Genomic DNA, 19,292 nt, shown 5'->3' with positions numbered 1-19,292 from the left:
CCTTCTAAGCTTTAGAATCTTAAAACTCTGCTGTAACATTAGACAGATTTCAAGCAGACTTATATTATCCAGTACAATTTCTAATTATCTAGCTGGTAATTCCTGCTGCCTCATGTATTGCTCTTTATACACTTAAGAGCATTTTATTTGTTAACTGTAAACACTTTTTAGTTGACCCAGTTTAATTAATAAGAATGGCTTTGAGAGGTTATGGGTAATAAAGTGTTATTGCTCTCTTTGCTGCATTAATCCTGTGCTGTGTTCAAATGAATTCTGAGAAAACATTTTGGGAGAACAATAATGAAATGGTTGCCTGCTTTTGCTAAATCCAAACAGACCAGCAAGTCCAATGAATCAGTAAAGGCTACATAATAGAAGTATCATAAAGGGTATTATTCCCAAATCATATTAGCCAAGTTATACACAACTGACCTGTTATAGAGATTTTTCATTCTCTCCAAAGCTGTCCTTTCTAGCCCATATTGATACACTTTATTTACCAGTCTGTGGTGTATAAAATATGTTCTTGGCTTCCAATGAGTTTGGGTTCATAATAACTTAATCCCTGAAATGTTACTAGCTTGACAGCAGCAGAAATTAGAATGCAAATTTGAATCCACAGATTTTACAGTTCATGCTCGGCTGCATTCATTCTTGCTTTGTTTGTATCCTCACAGCTCTGATAATGATAATAATCTATTTTCTCTACGCTGCTACAAGCACAATTTGGCAACCCATCTGTATGAAATATTGTTAATGACGTTTCCTTCAGTTTTACTCCCTCACAATTGAGGGCTTTTCCATACATTCTAAAAGATATGAATATAAAGGAACTCATCTAAACAAATTGAACAGGATATATTTTAATTTACACCCCCTGGAACAGCATTACAGATCCTGAAAACACGGTTACAGAATATTATGCACTCGCTAACCTTACAATAAGGAACCCTCTTTAATGCCTACAGTATCTGAGTCAGTTATCCCTACCCTGGTATGTTGCTATGTTACAGATATGACAAGGCACTGTTAGGGAGAAGGCTGCAGTACCGGTACTAATTTTCACGGCTAATGTTTCAAAACAAGAAATAAACAATGTAGGAACAGTTATATTGAAAGTTTTGAATCAATTACTTTTATTTATTTTATTTAGAAAAAAAAAAAAAAAAGCTGCGCAACTTCTAGCTAAATCTTGGCCGCAGTGTTAAAATTCAGTTCTTTTTTTTCTGTCACAGTCCAGTGCCACTCAGACTGCTTAACCTGCTCCCAATCCCCTGATCACTGTGAAAGCTGCCGTGACAGTCGATTGCTTCTGCAGAACGGCCGCTGTGTGCAAGCTTGTGAACCTGGATTCCACGAGAATGGCAGAGTGTGTAAAGGTATGCCAACCTCAAAGTCATGAGTAACCACGTTGTGGAAAATAAGCTCCCGGCATGGTTACTTATCATTACTTTCTTTCTGAACTGTTCATGACAGATCTGACACACTCACACGTACCCTTCACAACACACAGGACCTTGGAGATTGTAATCTCTTGCAATTAGCACACTTTAAAGGCTGCCACATTTTGACTTCAAATCACTGGCAAGGGCTGAATGCATTCCCAAGCTGAAATAGTATCTGAGAGATAAGATTGTTAGCTTTGGATCTCAGACTGTATTATCAGGGTCTCCAGACCTGGGCGCTGAAAGTCCATAAGATTGCAGTTGAATTGTGTAAATCAGTAGGAAATGAACATACTCTACATTTGTAGTATTTCTGGTTTCCAGGCTGGTTTTCTGAAGTGGTTCTTAGGGTTGCGCAGGGCACAGAGGCCTGGCATTAGTGGTATGCTTCCCCACCTCACTTAAGAAAGTAGCATAGCAAAGAATGTTCTAAGCAACATAAACCTTGATATGGAATATTAGAGTTTGGTACTTAAAACTTTTCTTGTTCCTCTGTAGCCTGTAAGGAGACTTGTGCTGCTTGTAAGAATGAATTTGAATGCACTTTGTGCGGGAAGGGCCGGCTGATGAAATATGGAAAGTGTGTGACAGCCTGTGGAGACGGATTCTACCAGAATCAGCGGCACTGTGCAGGTAATCACATTTATTACAAACGAACAATTTTGGTTTTTGCAACTGTTTAAAATAATGAAGTTCTTCTAACTGATAGATGCAATGGGTACATTTATTGAAGATTGAGATTGAGACATATCTGTAATTAAGGAGTCAACAGTTTTATGGAAATAGCCCTTTTTATATCTGGAATTGAATTCTTGAAACCTGTGGTGCAGCCTTGTGTTTGTACAAATGTTTGTGACAAGACCCATCTTCAATCCTTCCTGATTCAGAGGGACTGCAAATCATTTCCATCCGCTGGCTTTTCGGAGGGTTTCATTAAAATGAACTGCAGTGGTCTCAGTTCAGATCCTGGTAGACAATGTCTATGTCACCAAACCACCAGCACGATCAGCACTGATAATCACCTGATTCAGCAAATGGACCCAATTTAGGCAAGAATGACAGAGAATGTGGATTACCTCAAATCATTCATGACTTTAAATGTTCAGTAATATAAACAATAGCAATGAGCACTCTGCGCTGACCCAGTTTTTCATGTGTCTGTTATATTAAATGTTGTGAGTGTTATGATATTTTAGAATTATTAAAAGAGTTATGGATGGTAAAGTAAGATGATAATAATAATAATAATAATAATAATAATAATAATAATAATAATAATAATATAGAATTGTGTATTTTGCTTCTTGGGTACTGCATTTCTATAAGATGGATTTATTTCAGACTGAACTAAGCTGTGGTTCTAATGGTTTCCTAAAAGCGAGTGCATATATACAGTAGTATGTATCAGAATTGTTATTAACTATACACAATTACTATTATACAGAAACACTTACGCAGCAAACATTAGCAATAAAAAAACACTATGAACTTGAAATCTTAATTCCACTGACTTAAAGTCATTTCTGCATTGTGTATTAAGAGATGGCAATAAACAGCTCCTAAACAAGCCATTTAAAAACTGTATACCAAGCCTGCAGCAATTAACAAAAGGATTTAACGTTTAATTTCACACTTTAATGACCATAGTAATAAAATTAATTTTAAAGCGGTTTACAGTCATTTAACCATATGGGATGCTGATTTGTGAAGCTAGCTGTTTTACGTGAGCGTGTCTATTATTGATAGATCTGCATAACAATCATTAGAAAATCTGCATTGCGCTAAAGTATCGTCTGATTTTACTCCTCTTTGTATGTTACTTTTATGCATTGATATTTGCACAGAAATAATGAGTAAAAGACATTTAAACTGGATAATCTCTTGCACAGCATCTTGTTTCAGAGTTCTCTCTGCATGTATAGGGGTTATTGGAGAACATGTTTTATCATTCCCATACCTAATAGTTGGAACTAATATGATAAGCCATAAAAGGGAGGTATCTCATCCATGTACTGACCCAGGCAGCTGCAACTGTTATGTCTGGGCGATCTCTATCAAAGCGTGTCTTTGAAGTTTATCATGATGAGTCATGCTGTTTTATTTTTCATTTATGTTGCTCTGGTAAAATAACACAAATATGCTTTGGTGCTACGTGCTAACTGTCTGAAAACAAATTTGGGAAGAGATCGCTGCCCAATTTCTTCTTATTGAAGCAGTTTATCTGGGGAAATACTTACAAACCTGTTCAACTTTTAAGAAATATATTTTGTGGCCTACAAATGGTTCGTAGTGCTTACACATGTACATCTTTTGACTTTAGCAGTGCTGAGCACAAAGCAGAATGTTGTATTTAAATTTGATTTGGGTTCGATTTGAGAAACCTCTACTTAATTTTGATCACATATCATAGTGAATGAACTGGACAGCTGGATTACACATTGAATCATACGTTTGCAGCAGATACAGTGTGTTCAGTCCGAGCTGTACTGGGTCGCTGGTTTACACTGCACAGTCAGAGAATGTCAAATAGTGAAAGGGACCATACCAGCTCACTTCTCGTCACACAAGTCTAGACCAAATAAAGAACTTCACAGACCAGCAATACAACATAAGTACTACAGTATAATTATTAGGGACTAATACTGGCACATTAAGGCTAAGTCTATGTTGTTAAAAAAAAGCATCTTTATAATTATATTATTGGGCTCAAAATCCACTTTGCTAGCAAGTTTAAATGGATAGCCATGTGTTCTTGCACTGGTCAGCTTGTTTGGGATTCTGGTTCTGCTTGGCATTTACTATGGCTGTTTATAGAACAATGATATATGCACTGGAAGAGACATGACAGTATTGAATATCAGGTATTACCAAGTGAAAGTATGGAGAGGTCCATCTTGTTGTCAGTCCAGTGGTCCAAATGACAAAATATTTGAAGAGGAAATTGAGCTATAACCTGGAAATTGAATAAAATGTGCTGGCTGTCTGCCCACAGTGTGTGGCGTTTCATGATTGATGTGTCTGTATCATAGAAGTGGTTATATTTAGACAAGTAATGTTATCCCTGGGAAAAATACCAGGCATGTACTGCCATTATCTAAGATAGAATTCTGTACCTGTAGAATTCCATACATAATAAAAGAACCCTGATCAGAGGGCATTGCTGTCTAGTAGTTGACCGCATCCTACAGAGGTCCCAAGGCAACGGCCAATAGTTAGATATTAGAAATGTGTAAACAGTGCATTCGTAGTTCATTTAGAGATGTATGTACCTTGTTATTGTTTTACTTTCCTTCTGTTTATTTGTTTTATGTTGTGTGGTGATGGTAGAAATGGAGCTTCCTGGTTGATAAATGAAAGTTCTGAAGTTTCTAATATTTAATTCATCATAAGTAGTTCTGTATTGAGGCTTATATTGGATTTTTATTAGGCCTTTGTGTTGGGCCTTATATTGGATTTTCATTAGGCCTCTGTGTTGGGCCTTATATTGGATTTTCATTAGGCCGCTTAGTAAGCAAATAGCTTAAGACAGTAGACAGCGCTAACCTTGGCAAGCCTCTTTTGCAGTAGATAACCGGTCTGAAAGTCTTGTAAGCTACCCTGGGGTTACAAAGCATGTCAGTTTTTAAGAAGCCTCCTGTTTCCTAATAATCTGTATCTACACACCAAATTAAACTCAAAATCTGTACTCAGCTAAAAAAACAAACACAATAAAAAACAAAGCTTTAAAAATAATTCCCACAGTTTGAACTTTAAATGGTTGTCCCCTTTTCTTTTCTGCAGCTTGCCATGAGTCATGTTCTTCGTGCAGAGGTCCTGCTGAAAGAGACTGCCTCTCCTGTGAAGATCCATCACACATGCTCAAGGCTGGGACCTGCGTGGCGAGCTGCGGCCAGGGGTTTTACGTCAACAGTGGAAACTGCTATGGTAAATAAATATCAGAATAAGAATGTTATATATCCACTGTAATTTGGGATTATTTTTTTTTTCGCATACTATATTATTCCATATTGTAATATGATATTGTGTATTTCTGAATAGCACTTCAAAAATCAAAGGCTTTACTTTTGTTTTTTGAAAGCCATATTACATTACTTAATTACTCAGTAGCAAAAACTATTCTGCAGCCCCCATTTAATATTGCATATTTGTTTTAGTTTAATTCAAGGTTAGTTTATTTATGAGCAGTTATAATAACTAATTCTGGAATATCTCCCAGAGTACCACTACCAGTTATTAATACACAAATCATTTTCTCATAATGTACAGTTTGACAACAATACTGGGAATTCAATACATCTCTCATGATTGACTACAATAATAACAGTGAATTGCTATACAGCTACATGCATGCATATTAATGTACAATGTTGCTTTTCAATATAAACATACATTATTTGTATTTATTACTCAAGCATGTGACCAGTCTTGCCAGACGTGTAACCCAGACACCCCGAAGTGTCTGAGCTGCCCTTCTGGAAGAGTGCTGCATCATGGGAAGTGTGTCTCCCATTGCCCTGATGGCTTCTACAGAGACACTGCTGGCAGGTGCAGAGGTAAGTGGTGCTCAAAGGAAAAATGCAGTTGATTATCTGGCATCATGATGGAGTGGTATGTGCACAAAGCATCATGCAGTTTCAAATATAGTTGTACTTCAGCACAAATAGTACAGTATCAGGTCACTTTATCTCCATGCAGTAATATTGTAACTATAAGCACTGCAATAAAATAAACACATTTTATCATAGCACAGAGTGTGACATTTTACACTACAGACAGTGACATCACAATGCAGTAATAACTGCAGGGCGTATCAGGTGTACAGGTAGAGAACAGTCTTTGGAATGGATAAAATGGCAAGTGCTTTGGTCTGTCCTTTTTTTTTAAGGTCTTGACTATTTTATAAATCAGTCATTTTGTTCAGCAACAGGCTCTGCTGTCACTATGGACCCAGTTTTAACATGTGTTTATCCAAGCTGTGCCACGTACTACAGGATCCCAATAAAACCGAATGAGAGGTGCCTGTCCATTTGTCTGTACATACATTCAGCACATTTTTACATTTACACTGAGAACCACTCATTCAATTGTTATGAAACTTGGTAAGGGATTTTTTAGCACACATTTTTAAAGTATCAAAATCTCTGTAATTGAATTTAATTATAAATACATTAATATGTATATTTATCCCAGATACAGTGTAATCTTAATGCTGTCTGTATATGCAGTGTATTGCAGTGCATGTCTTTGTTTCAGAGCATGTGTCTGATTTTGTTTTTTCTGCTTCACCTGCAGCCTGCCACAGCTCCTGTGCTGCTTGTGCAGGTCCCTCAGCCACTCAGTGCAGTCTCTGCCCCGGCTCTCTGGTGCTCCACCAAGGCCAGTGCATACCCAGCTGCGGGGAGGGATTCTACCCTCAGCATGGGGTCTGTAAAGGTAGGAATCACGGACACAATATTACATGAAGAATATCCATCTCTCTATCTAAGGAATAATGCACTCCATCCAGGACATACTGTGCATTCAACCACTCAAGAGGTGCAAGTATCCAACAACACCAGGCGGCCTGGAGTTCAGTATAAGGAATATAAAAAGCCTCACTATTTTCTAAATGTGTTACATTTATCCATAAGCAGTCCTAGCATCCACTACCAGTGGGTCTCTTTACTGTGCTTTTTAGTGCTTGTGTGCTGGTTGCATTTGTAACTGAAACCCATGACGTTGAAGGCCTCACCTTTGCGTAAAAGTCTTCTAATAAAACATAAAAAAGACTTTCAAGGAAACTGATTAAAGGTCAAATCCATTTCAATTCTTCTTTATTTTTATCATCAGTTTTTTAAGGTTAAATGAGACTCCAGGAGCAAGAACCACATGTTTTGGAAACCTACAATGATTTAAAAAAAAAGGAAAGAATAAAGTTGACAATGGATATTTGTTCGAACGTGTTTTATCCATTCTCTTTAGCCTGCCACCTGACCTGCCGCTCCTGTGTGGGTCCGAAGCACTCTGACTGCACCCAGTGCCTGAAACCAGAAGAGGTGCTACACTCCCATCGGAAAGAAAATGGAATCCCTCACGGAGTGTGTGTTTCCGAGTGTAAGCCCCAGCTGTACCTCGACACTGACAACATATGCAAAGGTAGAATGAAGATCTTAACACCCCTTAGTTCAACAATGTTTTAACTTTATATACTGTATATATTTACTTTAGTTTTGCTCATTGCCATTCAGCTTTAAAACATGAGTCATTTAAATTTCTGAGTAGTAAAACTTTAAACGGTCTTTTGGTAAAAGCTTTTATATATTTTCAGAGATTTGAGATATGAACATTTAGGTCCTGTTTATTTTGGCACTTACTGCTAGATCAACCCAGATCAATCTATATGCTTCTACAGTATACAAGCCCTTTGTTAAAATTCTTAATCCAACTGTATCCAATGTGTTGACATGCAATTCAGGCCAAGAGAATGATGTGCTATTACAGAAAGGGAAAATAATTGATGAAATATTTATAATCACTGGGGCTTGACAGGGTGTGAAACGTACAGAGAAATATATTTATGTTCTTAAAAATGTTCTTTACACAAACATCTTGGAAATATCCTGTTCTTGCATGTACACTTTCTTTTTTAAAACTGTTATCAGAATGTTTTTTAAATTGTATTCAATCGATGAAACCAAAGTACAGGTATCGAAAACGAGAAAGTCATATTTAAAAAAAAAAGTTGAAATATATTGTTTGCTCAAAGGTGCAAATGTGCAGGGTGAGCATGTTAAAACACATGCTGTGACTCCTTAGGCTACCGTGCTTCATTCATTTGTCATTGAAGAGGATGCAGGGATTATCTCCATTATGACATACTGGAAATAGGTAGTAACACATTTCCAAGAGAGGTGAACATATTTAACAACCTGTTTGCCTGGATACAGTACCTGTCCTGGCCAGCTCTAAAATGTGTTTCAAACTGCACCCCAGTGCATGAACCGCTTTAAAACGAACGAATAAATAAAAATGTCATGTTGACAAGTCCAGCTGTGAGGGTATTTTCTGGCAATGAGACATGAACAGTAGAGCCTTATACAAAGTGCTAGTTTACAATGTACTGCAGATGGCATTTTCAGTGTGAGAATTGTGTGTGCATGTTGTAGGTTTCTCAATGCAATTAATTTTCAGACAAGGCTTTTCTGAATGCTGACAGCTTAAGTTGAAAAGTGTTCGAGGTTACTATGTACTGTCTTTAAGCCCAAAGTTTTAATATGGACAAATTGTTCATTCCATTGTTCTGTTTTTGTATTTGCAAGTCCACTGTTCATAAACTGGTTTCCCAGCGCTGTGCAATTGGGAATGAAGACAAAGCTCCTTATTTGCAATATTTTACTAGAAGTCCTCAAGTCCATTTACGTGTCAAGCTAACTTTGTTTTGTACTTTCTTCCCTAACCTTTAGAATGTCATGCCACATGCTTGACGTGTGCAGGGAAAAGTGCTCAGAACTGCACAGCCTGTGCACCCCCAGTGGTCCTCTATGAAGGAACGTGTTTACAGCAGTGCCCAAATGGACGGTATAGTCAGGACAACGCTTGCAACAGTAAGTGCACTTCCCTAGTGTCCCTTATGCAGCTATCCGAATGGAACTGGAACCTCGAGCTAAAAGATTAAAAGGGTTTTTTTTTTATTGCTCTTCACTCCCACTGACCGCAGTATCAAATGTCTTTATACTGCGGAAATGGGTTAAGCAGCAAAGTTGGATAATTATCTGTGGTAATTCAGTGTTTTTTTTATGGTTAGGCCACTGTGTCTTGTTAATATGTTCCATATGCGGGTAATGGGTAATAAAGTTATATTGCTGAGATCAGGGGGTTAGACATGTGCCTCTGTTGCAATACCAGCATGGAAAAGGAGCATGAATTAAACATCAGAGGTAAGGAAATGGTATACATATCAATCTTTTTTTAATTTTTATTTTTTTATTTAGTGGTCGCCAATTATTTCTATTGTTTTCTCCCCAATTTAGTATTGTCCAATTATTTTTTTAGGCTCAGCCCACCGCTACCACCCCTGCGCTGACTCGGGAGCGGTGAAGACGAGCACACGCTGTCCTCAGAAGCGTGTGCCGTCAGCCGACCGCTTTTTTACACACTGCAGACTCACCATGCAGCCACCCAGAGCTACAGCGTTGGAGGACAACGCAGCCCTGGGCAGCTTACAGGCAAGCCCGTAGGCACCCGACCAGACTACAGGGGTCGATGGTGCGCGGTGAGCCTAGGACACCCTGGCCATACCTAGACCTCCCTTCCCCGGGTCACGCTCGGTCAATTGAGCGTCGCCCCCTGGGAGCTCCCGTCCTCGGTCGGCAAAGGAATAACCTGGACTCGAACTCACGACGTCCAGACTATAGGGCACATCCTGCACTCCACGCGGAGTGCCTTTACTGGATGCCATATCAATTCCATATCAATCTTACATTAAATGATGTCATAACATAAAGCATTGGCTAACGCATCGCCTTCACATTCCCACTGTGTAAACACATTGGATCAGGCATTTAAGAAACTAAACTCTTTAGGGTCCAAGCTATTTTTGCCAGTTTTTTTACTGTTCTTAGATTTGTGCCTGTAACTCTTTAACTATAATGGTTACAAGTACATACATGAAATGAATGTGCACACAATACATTATTTATTGATTATAAAATTTATTTTAGCATGGCCAGGTCATATCTGACAGTGTACAATGAAACTTCAACAAGTTGGGAACGTGGAAGAAAATTTAGCAAAATGGATTATAAATAAATGAATTATGGCTATATATACAATAGGGTCCAAAAAACTGAACAATTGAAAAATGTGCAAAATAAAAACAAAAACAAAACAAATAAAGCATTCAAATTATTTGTGCCAGGGACCCTGATCATGTGGTGCAAACTATCACTGGGGCTACTTGATGAGCATGGCAACCTGACCCTAACAACTGACTTGCAGGGGCGCCATTTAGGCTTAACTTTAAAAGTTGCCTGTTTGTCCTGTGTTGGTAATTTTGTTACCGTATGATTTATAAAAAATATAGGAAATAATCACAGAAAATGTTCCCTGCTTAAATTCCCCCCCCACCCCCACTTAAATCTGAAATGCCGCTCCTGCTGACTTGTGATGTGCAACTGATCCTCAAACACTGTTAAGACGAAAAAAAAAATATATATATATATTTGTCAGAAAGTAGGTTCTTGTGCCTGCAATGTTTGTTTACTGCACCGAGGTAGGTCTGTCATAGAGCACAGCAGTAACATTGCAAAACAATCACATTGACGTCTCTCTAGTGCCAGTCTACAATCCCAGACATACATGAATATGAGCTCATTTCCTCCCCAAATCTCCTCTTTCGAACCTTGTCAGTGCCTGAGTAAAAGATTTTACAGGGTTCTTATATTTGATGCTAGGAATGTATTATTCTGTGGGCAGGATTAATCAAACTGTGTTATCAATCAGAAGTCATAGATTTTAAACTTCACCTGTTATTTTTACCCAGCCTGTCATCCATCCTGTAAGGAGTGCAGCGGCCCCTCTGATGCTGACTGTACATCATGTCACCCTCACGCCACGCTGCTCAATGGCCACTGCAGAACCAGCTGTCCAGAGGGACAGTACTTGAATGCGGTTGGATACTGTGTTGGTAAGAATCTGTTAAGACAAAAGAAGATGAATATAAAAATAGCAGGTCTTGTTCCCTATGATTTACAGTGCTTAAGTAAAGGGGATCAGCAGCATTTGAAAATGTGAGTTACCATGGGGATCCAGTGTGGCTTAGTGGTCAGCACTGAGAATTGGATATTTATTGACCACTGTGTGATTCTGGGAAAATTACATTGAGTCCAGACAAACCTATCATTATCTTTCAATTACCAGGCTGCTGGGGAGTTTTCTTTGCTTTTCCTCACATATGCTCAGTGAAGATTCAACAAAGTAAGTTAGGGTTGTTCAATTCTGAATTGAGATGAGGTCTGTGATAAAAGGTTTTGTTTAAAAGGAAAAAGAAAATCAAACATATACACATCCTTGTTGTCAGACCCCGTTCCAAATAGATCAAAATATAATATTTTACAAACTACTGTATAATAAAAGTCGAACTGATTCCAAATGTATGTTTTAACAATCATAATATCCCTGATTAATAAAACATTCATAAGCACCCAATGGTAAAAGCATGTTGAAAAAATACAGTCACTCCCCCCTAAATATGTCTCCTAAATACGACCATGCAGGATACTGGATGATCCTAAAGAAATATCTTTTTTTTTACGTTTGTTTCTATCTAGATGTCGTTAAACTAACGATAATGCTAATGGTAATGCTAATGGTAATGGTAGCCATGTTAGAATAAAGCAATGTGGAAAACTGTGCTATCTGATATATCTTTAAAAATGGTTGAAGCCATTGCACATTAACCAGATGTGTGGAATAATATGTAGCCATGGGTATCTTAAGATAAACACCACAGTTAAATATATGGTTTCCATTAGTGGAAAGACTCATGCTGACATGTTTAAACTGCTTTGAATTTGCAAACATAGCGGGAGAAACAGAGATCAATGATTAAAACATGAAGACAAGCTGACTGCAAGCATTTACTTTTTATCAGTTTGAACTCCGTCACAAAACCTTTCATGTTGTGTCTTATGAATTCAAGGTTGTTTTTTTTTATCTTATAGAAAAGTAAAATAACCTTTAAGGATTCTTCCAAATTAGAAAATGCTTACTTCAAGCTGTCTAGAGGAGATATAAAACCAAAAAGTCGAAATGATCCAAATCCAGTCCAAATTGCTCCTCTTCAATTAAAGTTATTTTCTGTAGGCTGTAAAGGGAAAGATGGCATTTTGCCTGCTTGTAGAGATGTTCAAAGTTTGCATAGTTTTTGCTCTCCTTTGATGTTGAAATGTTCTACCCATCTAGCTCATAAAAACTTTACACCAGTATATGATATAAAAAAATGCTGCCTTAGTATGCAATTGATATGAATAAAAGGAGAAAGGATTCGTTTTAACTCGTGTTAGCTTTTGTTATATTAGAATGGTAACGTTTACAAAGAGGTTTGGCTTCTGTAAACCATCTCCTCAGTTAAGTCAATGTGTGAAAAAGAAAGTGACGACAACATCGTTAGTGCTGATTAAGGGATTAGTAGAGCATCTGCAAGTTATAATTAGAGCTACAAATTAAAAAAGCAAATGTAGAGGAAGGGGGAGAAGTCTTTCAGTTCACATGATCAATTATTGGATGTTGTTGACTTTTAATTAAAAAAAATCCCATTTTGATCACAGGTATTAATTTTGATTTAGAAGAGAGTAAAACTGTTGCAAACACCAATGTTGGCTTCCCGAGGGCAGTTGGCTAAAAACACATTTTGGGTATTGAGAAGTATTAGTGCTGTCAGATTTAAGCCGCAGTTTCCTGAGGTGTGATGGTTGGAGATACCTGGCATTTGTACACTGAAAGTACGGGACACTGTTTAAAGCGCTCTTTGTGCCCCTATCGTTGGCATTGTCAGATTGCATAGTGTGACTTTTTTTTGTTTGGAAATTCTGGTCTGCAAACTAAGCCTGTGACTGTTATTGCTTCAGTTCCTCCTAAATCAGCATAGGAACTAAGTTAGCAGGTAAGAAAGCAAGAAGGAATGTAGAGAAAGAGGATACACATATTTTAATGGCCAGTCAAAGTAAAGGCTTCACTGGCAGTGTTTTCTAAATGCAACTAAAGTTATTTCATGTTATTGTTGCACAATAGCTCATTCCTTCCACTGTTGTTCTGACCTATTGTAAATGAGGTTGTTGAATTGGTTATATTCTACAGTAGTGATCATTAGTGTCCCAGTCTAATTGATTGTAGCATTTCTAAAATGTGGCAGCCTTTGATCTTTAAAATGTGTGGGGGGAACATGATTAGTGTGGGAGAACCAAAAGCACTTCATTGTTCTGCAGTGTTGGAAGTTTAGCTGAGCTGTCTGTTTGGAATTTACATTCATTTTAACAGGAACATGGAACAAACAGGGGGAGGCGCTGTTTAAAATAGGAGGTTTAGTCACAGATGAGCTCTTTTCATTGCTGTCTATCTTGATGCCTCCCCGGGCCTGAGGGGGTCATTCTGCACCAGATTTAAAAGTTATAATGAAGCACTTACCTGCTTTATGGTCTGGATGGGGGCTTAAATTGGTTCAAATAAACAATTTAGAACATAGCAGAAACAAAGACCTGCTCAGGAAGGGTAAGAGTTGTCATGCCCTTCTCTAGGTATTAGTGAATGTAGGAAGGTGATGTGCAATTCTGGCCCTCAAGATCCATTCCAGTCTGGGGTTTTGTTCCAAACAGGCCAATATAAATTACTTGTCTATCTCTGGCCTAACAGTTGCATTCAGTGCTTGACATTTTCTCTGGAACATACAGACATGCTAAATATTTAAAGACTGTAATAAGCGTTCAATATTTATGAAAATGGTTCATCTCAATGCTGCCTTCAGGGAGAGTGGGACTGCATTACTTATATCACTGCACTGGCCTGTGGTGACAGGCAGTCAGGCAACTGTAGAACTAACAGATCATTTATGAACCACTCAAAATAACAAGAAACTGAACACTGCTTTAAACTAGCATGCTACTTTTGTTACAAATTGAGTAAAAACACAACGGAGAGAAGATCCCAATTTTGCTGTCCGAAAGTCATATCGCTGCACATCTCGTCGAAGTCAACGTCATTATTCACCTCCATGTTGTTTTCTGTGTTTCAGCTACAGCAAGGGGAAGTGTTTTTTTTTGTTCACAGAAGCAACCTTACAAAAGCAAACTTTTAAATTGATACAAAAGCTTCTATCCATAGTTTTCATTAACAAACTGCAATTACTGTAGCATCAACAGCAATTCAGTGAAACAATAGTTTTCGGCTGAAAAAACTAAACTGAAGTTTGATATTGTAAGGGAGTGCAGCAATAAAAGCTTCACATGACAGAATGCAGTTAAATCTATTTCAGGGTGCTCTTTTATTGCAGGAATAATGCTTCTAAGAAAAAACCTCATTGTGCTGTGCCATCTGTCAGACCCTTAGAAACCAGTGCTGTCTCAATCACTTTTCTCTCAAAAGCCAGTAATTTGTTACAATTGTTCACCTTTCAAGTGCACCTGTAATGTGCCATGATTGGAGTAGATGGTTGTCTCCCAGTTCTGTCCTTGCAGGTACTGTTGCTGCACAAAGGACCTTTGTAAAGCTTTGGGAATTTTGTACTGTAGGTTCAGTGGAAGGGCAGAAGCCATTTGCCTTTTCAGAAGTGAATGTGCTTAATTAGCCTGCATAATCTTTCAGAGAATGCCAGTCTTAGCATTGTCTCCTTCATAGTAAATACCAACTCAATGCCCGGGGGTCTGAAATACAGAGACACAAAGAAAGACGGTTCAGCTGTGCAGATATGCTTTTAGCAATGTGCAGTGTGTGGATGTTCTCATTGTGCTTCAGGCTTTCACTTCAGTTTTTATAAATTGGATTTCAAGACATTGCCAACATAAATATTTACAGCAAATACCGTACTTCAAAAAGCAACTGCCATTTTCTTTTGACCCGACTCTAAGACATATTGTACACAAATACTTTTATTTTAAAGAATACAGAAATGTAACAGCAGTAGGTCAATGAATTACAGACCTGTGCTTTGCTAAGAACTCATTCTGCATATTTAGGTCATTTGGATTCTAAATTGGATGATATTTTTCTGAAAAATTAGTATGAATATCAATACACAGAATTTTTCAATGGAATCGGAACTTATTTTGCTGGATCTGTTTATTTTTTATTTGAAATACATTTCACGGTATTCAAGTATTTGCCATGTATAAACTTCAGCTCAGACTTTTAAGTTGCAGTCAAATCAGCCCTGTAATCAGAACTGTTTCACAGAGATAAACTCACATACAGTAAAACACTGACCAATTGCAGATCAAACCCCTCTTGTTTTGACTGTAAATTCTCTATATCTTTTGAAAGATTGCCACTCCCAGTGCCAGCGTTGTGTGGCTGACTTGCAGAACAATGGCAATGTCTGTCTGTGGTGTAAGGATCCCAGAGGTCTCTTGCTGGGTGAGCAGTGCGTCCCAGAATGCCCCTCAGGATACTACACAGATAGAGGGGCTTGTAAAAGTAAGTATCATAACGGGTTCTGTACATGATTATACAGCACATCTTCGTTGGACTACTAAATTACTGATTAGTAACTATGCCTGTTACTACAAGCAGTGTTATATTACTAGTAGTACCACTATTACACCTGCTGTTTGACTGCTGCCATTTATACTTTAGTTCCCTTTTGTACGGATGTCTACAATCCTCACATTTACTTGATGTAATTACAGTGGTTGAATGGCCATCAACAGCCATGGAAATAAAAGCCAGCTATGTTGTAAATCATCAGATGTCTCGAGCAGGGTTGTGTTGATATCAGAGTCCGGCTCCAAGGTTGGGAATGCATTACTCTAGATCCAGACAGCTTCTGATTGCTCCAGTCAAAACTATAGGTGCAATCCTGGGGACAAGTATTAACAAGAGCTGGGAGAAGCCCCAGCCTCTTCCAGTAAGATTCATCAGTGCCAGAGGAGAACTGTATCAAAGTAGTTAAAGCAAGATGCATACAGTATACAGTATATTATTACATTGTAGTCTGTAAGATGAATAACGAGGTTGGAAGATACAGTAAACATTGTAAATGAATGATATTAGTACAGTATACTGCTTTTACATTGTGGGGTTCGTCAACAATCAGTATTGGCTGATAGGCAAGAGATTCTATTTTAGACAATATAAACCAGCAACATGGATATAGCTGAGGCTCATGTGAATGCTGTTTTATATATAGTTCGGACATTATTTTAAACTAATTTAGAGTATCTGGGTATTTATCGAGGAACCATCTACCTGTCCTTATAGTACTGTGGATATGCCACAGTGATTGTGAATTATATATAAAGAACCACTTATCCAGCTGTGATAAAAACTTGTTTACAGCATTCTTTACCACAAGTGATGTGCTTTAACTATATAGAATGCATTGTGTTCTGGTTCTGGTTCGTAACAGCCATTTGACTGTCTGTTGGTATCGTGTGTGCCATTTGTTCCTCCCTGTTAATGTACTATTTCTCCTTCTATTACAGGGTGTCATCCCTCTTGTAAAACGTGCATTGGAGGAGGATATCTTGCTTGTACCTCTTGTGAGGCTGGCTTGCTCTTGTCTCATAGTGGCTTGTGCAGTTCTCATTGTTACACTGGATACTACAGTGATGAGAATCGGGTCTGTCAGGGTATGTATCTATATGGTTTCACATTCAGTGGGCAGGGTGAGTTCAGTAAACTCTACTCTGCTTTTGATTTTTGAGCTTCATGCCGAATGAGTCGCTAGTGAATTAATAAATGCCGCTGCTAGAGTAAAGGTTTTCAATTACTTTGCCTTGCAGTGGTCTGGCCCTTGTATTTTTCCAGGTTCTGCATGTTAACTTTCCTACCAGACTGCTTGTCCATACACCTCCTTAATTAGCAGGGCTGTAGAAACCTCTGCTCTAATGCAAACAGATAAGGGGCTTAAAGTAAGACCTGATTCCCTCAGGTTAGCTGTGCATGTAGTCAATGAAATGGCATAAATACTTTAGGAAGGGGAGTGATATCCATATGTGGACTAGTTCCGCTTGAGGATACTGAATGATGTGCCTCTTTCCTTTACAGCGTGTAACAGGAAGTGCTTGACCTGTGAGTCTGCAGGGTCCTGCACATCTTGTAGAGACCCTCAGAAGGTCCTGCTCTTCAGGGAGTGTCAGTATGAGAGCTGTGCTCAGCAGTACTACCTGGACTTCACCTCTAGGACCTGCAAAGGTGAGAAATGCATCACATTGTGGATATGAAGGCTTGCTGGACCTGTCAATAACACCTTTCATGACTGACACTTTTGGATTGGTCCTCAGATTTTTGATTTTGAGGGAAAACTTAACAGACAGATTTTTCTTTTTGGAGGGAGGGGTCATCCGTTTTCCTTAGAAAATGTACCTCCTGTGGATTGAATTAACCATGTTTCAGATCATTACTGTTGTTAGAGTTTCTTCTAATACCATTTAATACAAATAATGATTACATGTTACATAACAAAATGTCTTTAAAGTAAGAAAGAATTATAGAAAAAATGATGTTAGTTCAAGCACTGCTTTCTTTCTCTTTAAATCTTCATGCAAGTGTAGGTTAGTGCAAGGGTCATTTTGCTCTTGTACATGGATAGTTTTCTTATATAGTAACTGGTTCCTAATATTTATTTTGGGTAGCTTTGTACAGGATTACCTTAAATCCTTTTTTTATGAACAAGAGTTAACAAACTGACCCTGCAAAGACTTACTGGCTGTTGGCAGCTGTGCCTCTGGCAATCACACAAAGGTTTGCTTCATAATGAGCACGATTCTCTGGTATTTTAAGTGCAGGTGAGGGCTTGCAGTTGCCAATTATTTTTATTTCGTGTGACCTCGTCTGCTGTACAGTGTTTGTTGAACAGGGTTAATGTTGTTTAGAAGGACCCAAAAAGTCATTCCTGATGCTTCTTTGTACTCATAAACCAGCAGCACTGTGGGAGAGGGAGTGGATTGGTTAAAAAAAGTGTATGAACCATAAAATACATCAATACAAGAAACAAACAACAAACCCACAGTCCACAGAGGTATATGAGTTGCAAAAAAAACTTATAGCTAGACCTGACTATCGGAGAGTACCACAGATACTTAGTCAATTTAGAATGCCATTACAATACAGTTCCATGAGATAACTGAATGTTCTATTGCTAAACTGTGTTTTTACAAATAAGGGCTTGTGACACCTGCCTTGTATTTGTCTCTAACACTGCTTTCTCCATTAAGTTCTCTTGCTGTAGAAATAAAACCTCCTCAACTCTTGTTTGGTGTATTTCCATTTCTTTTCAGAGTGTGACTGGAGCTGTAATGCCTGTAAGGGCCCCCTTAGCACAGACTGCCTGCAGTGCATGGATGGATATATCCTACAAGATGGCGCTTGTATGGAGCAGTGCTCAGTGGGTTTTTATCAGGAGGGAGACAGATGCCAGAGTTAGTACATGCTAGTTATTATGGATGTTTTTACTGTATATTGATTCACTGTAAAATGTACTGTGTATGGTGCTAGTTGATATGATCATCATTGGCTACATGGGAAAGTCATTATTTATCTTTGTCTTACCAGGATGTGATGAAAATTGCCAGGTGTGTGATGGACTTAATCAGTGTCGGGTGTGTGAACAACCTTACGCTGTGCTGAGGGGACAGTGTGTGCGGGAGTGTGGGAAACAGCATTTCATGGATCCGTCGCTACAGAAATGCACCCGTAAGCACTCTCACTAACTATTTCAGTTATTTGCATACATGTTTGTATAAAATAATATTTTGCTAAACACATGAAACAGGTGGCCCAATTTTCCTTTAAGTTTACTGGTATTTAAATTATTTCAAAAATAATTTCTGAGGAGCATGTGTTAAAAAACCTCTGTCTATCCTGTTTTTTTCAAATTGGAAAACCTTTTTCATGGATATTATTATTATTATTATTATTATTATTATTATTATTATTATTATTATTATTATTATTATTATATTGCAGCCTGTTCTTCTGGCTGCCTGGAGTGTGAGAGTGCACAGCAGTGTAAGAGCTGCAACAAGAACTCTTTCCTGAGGAATGGCCGTTGTACTTCTGACTGTGGCCACGGTTTCTATGGCAACACGAAAACCAGAATGTGTGAAGGTGAGTTCGTGTTTTTATTTGTGAATTTGGCCTCTCAGAAAAACCTTCCCA

General features: G+C 38.2%; 1 protein-coding gene across 2 annotated transcripts in view; it reads left to right on the top strand.

Moving 5' to 3' along the window:
• The window catches only part of LOC117963198 (extracellular matrix organizing protein FRAS1-like), a 108,591-nt gene that overhangs the window by 53,120 nt on the left and 36,179 nt on the right, over positions 1-19,292 (top strand). For both annotated transcript variants that reach the window (XM_058989754.1, XM_058989748.1), the window contains exons 13-26: positions 1,236-1,379; positions 1,944-2,078; positions 5,226-5,369; positions 5,858-5,998; positions 6,738-6,878; positions 7,407-7,580; positions 8,888-9,028; positions 10,966-11,109; positions 15,456-15,608; positions 16,616-16,762; positions 17,181-17,327; positions 18,413-18,553; positions 18,687-18,827; positions 19,101-19,241. In XM_058989754.1, coding sequence (XP_058845737.1) covers positions 1,236-1,379; positions 1,944-2,078; positions 5,226-5,369; positions 5,858-5,998; positions 6,738-6,878; positions 7,407-7,580; positions 8,888-9,028; positions 10,966-11,109; positions 15,456-15,608; positions 16,616-16,762; positions 17,181-17,327; positions 18,413-18,553; positions 18,687-18,827; positions 19,101-19,241 — 2,034 coding nt within the window. The remainder of the gene's footprint in view (positions 1-1,235; positions 1,380-1,943; positions 2,079-5,225; positions 5,370-5,857; positions 5,999-6,737; positions 6,879-7,406; positions 7,581-8,887; positions 9,029-10,965; positions 11,110-15,455; positions 15,609-16,615; positions 16,763-17,180; positions 17,328-18,412; positions 18,554-18,686; positions 18,828-19,100; positions 19,242-19,292) is intronic.

Source organism: Acipenser ruthenus, chromosome 2 (genome assembly GCF_902713425.1).
Source record: "Acipenser ruthenus chromosome 2, fAciRut3.2 maternal haplotype, whole genome shotgun sequence".
In the NCBI taxonomy this organism is placed as follows: Eukaryota; Metazoa; Chordata; class Actinopteri; order Acipenseriformes; family Acipenseridae; genus Acipenser; species Acipenser ruthenus.
This window is presented reverse-complemented; position numbering and strand designations above follow the sequence as displayed.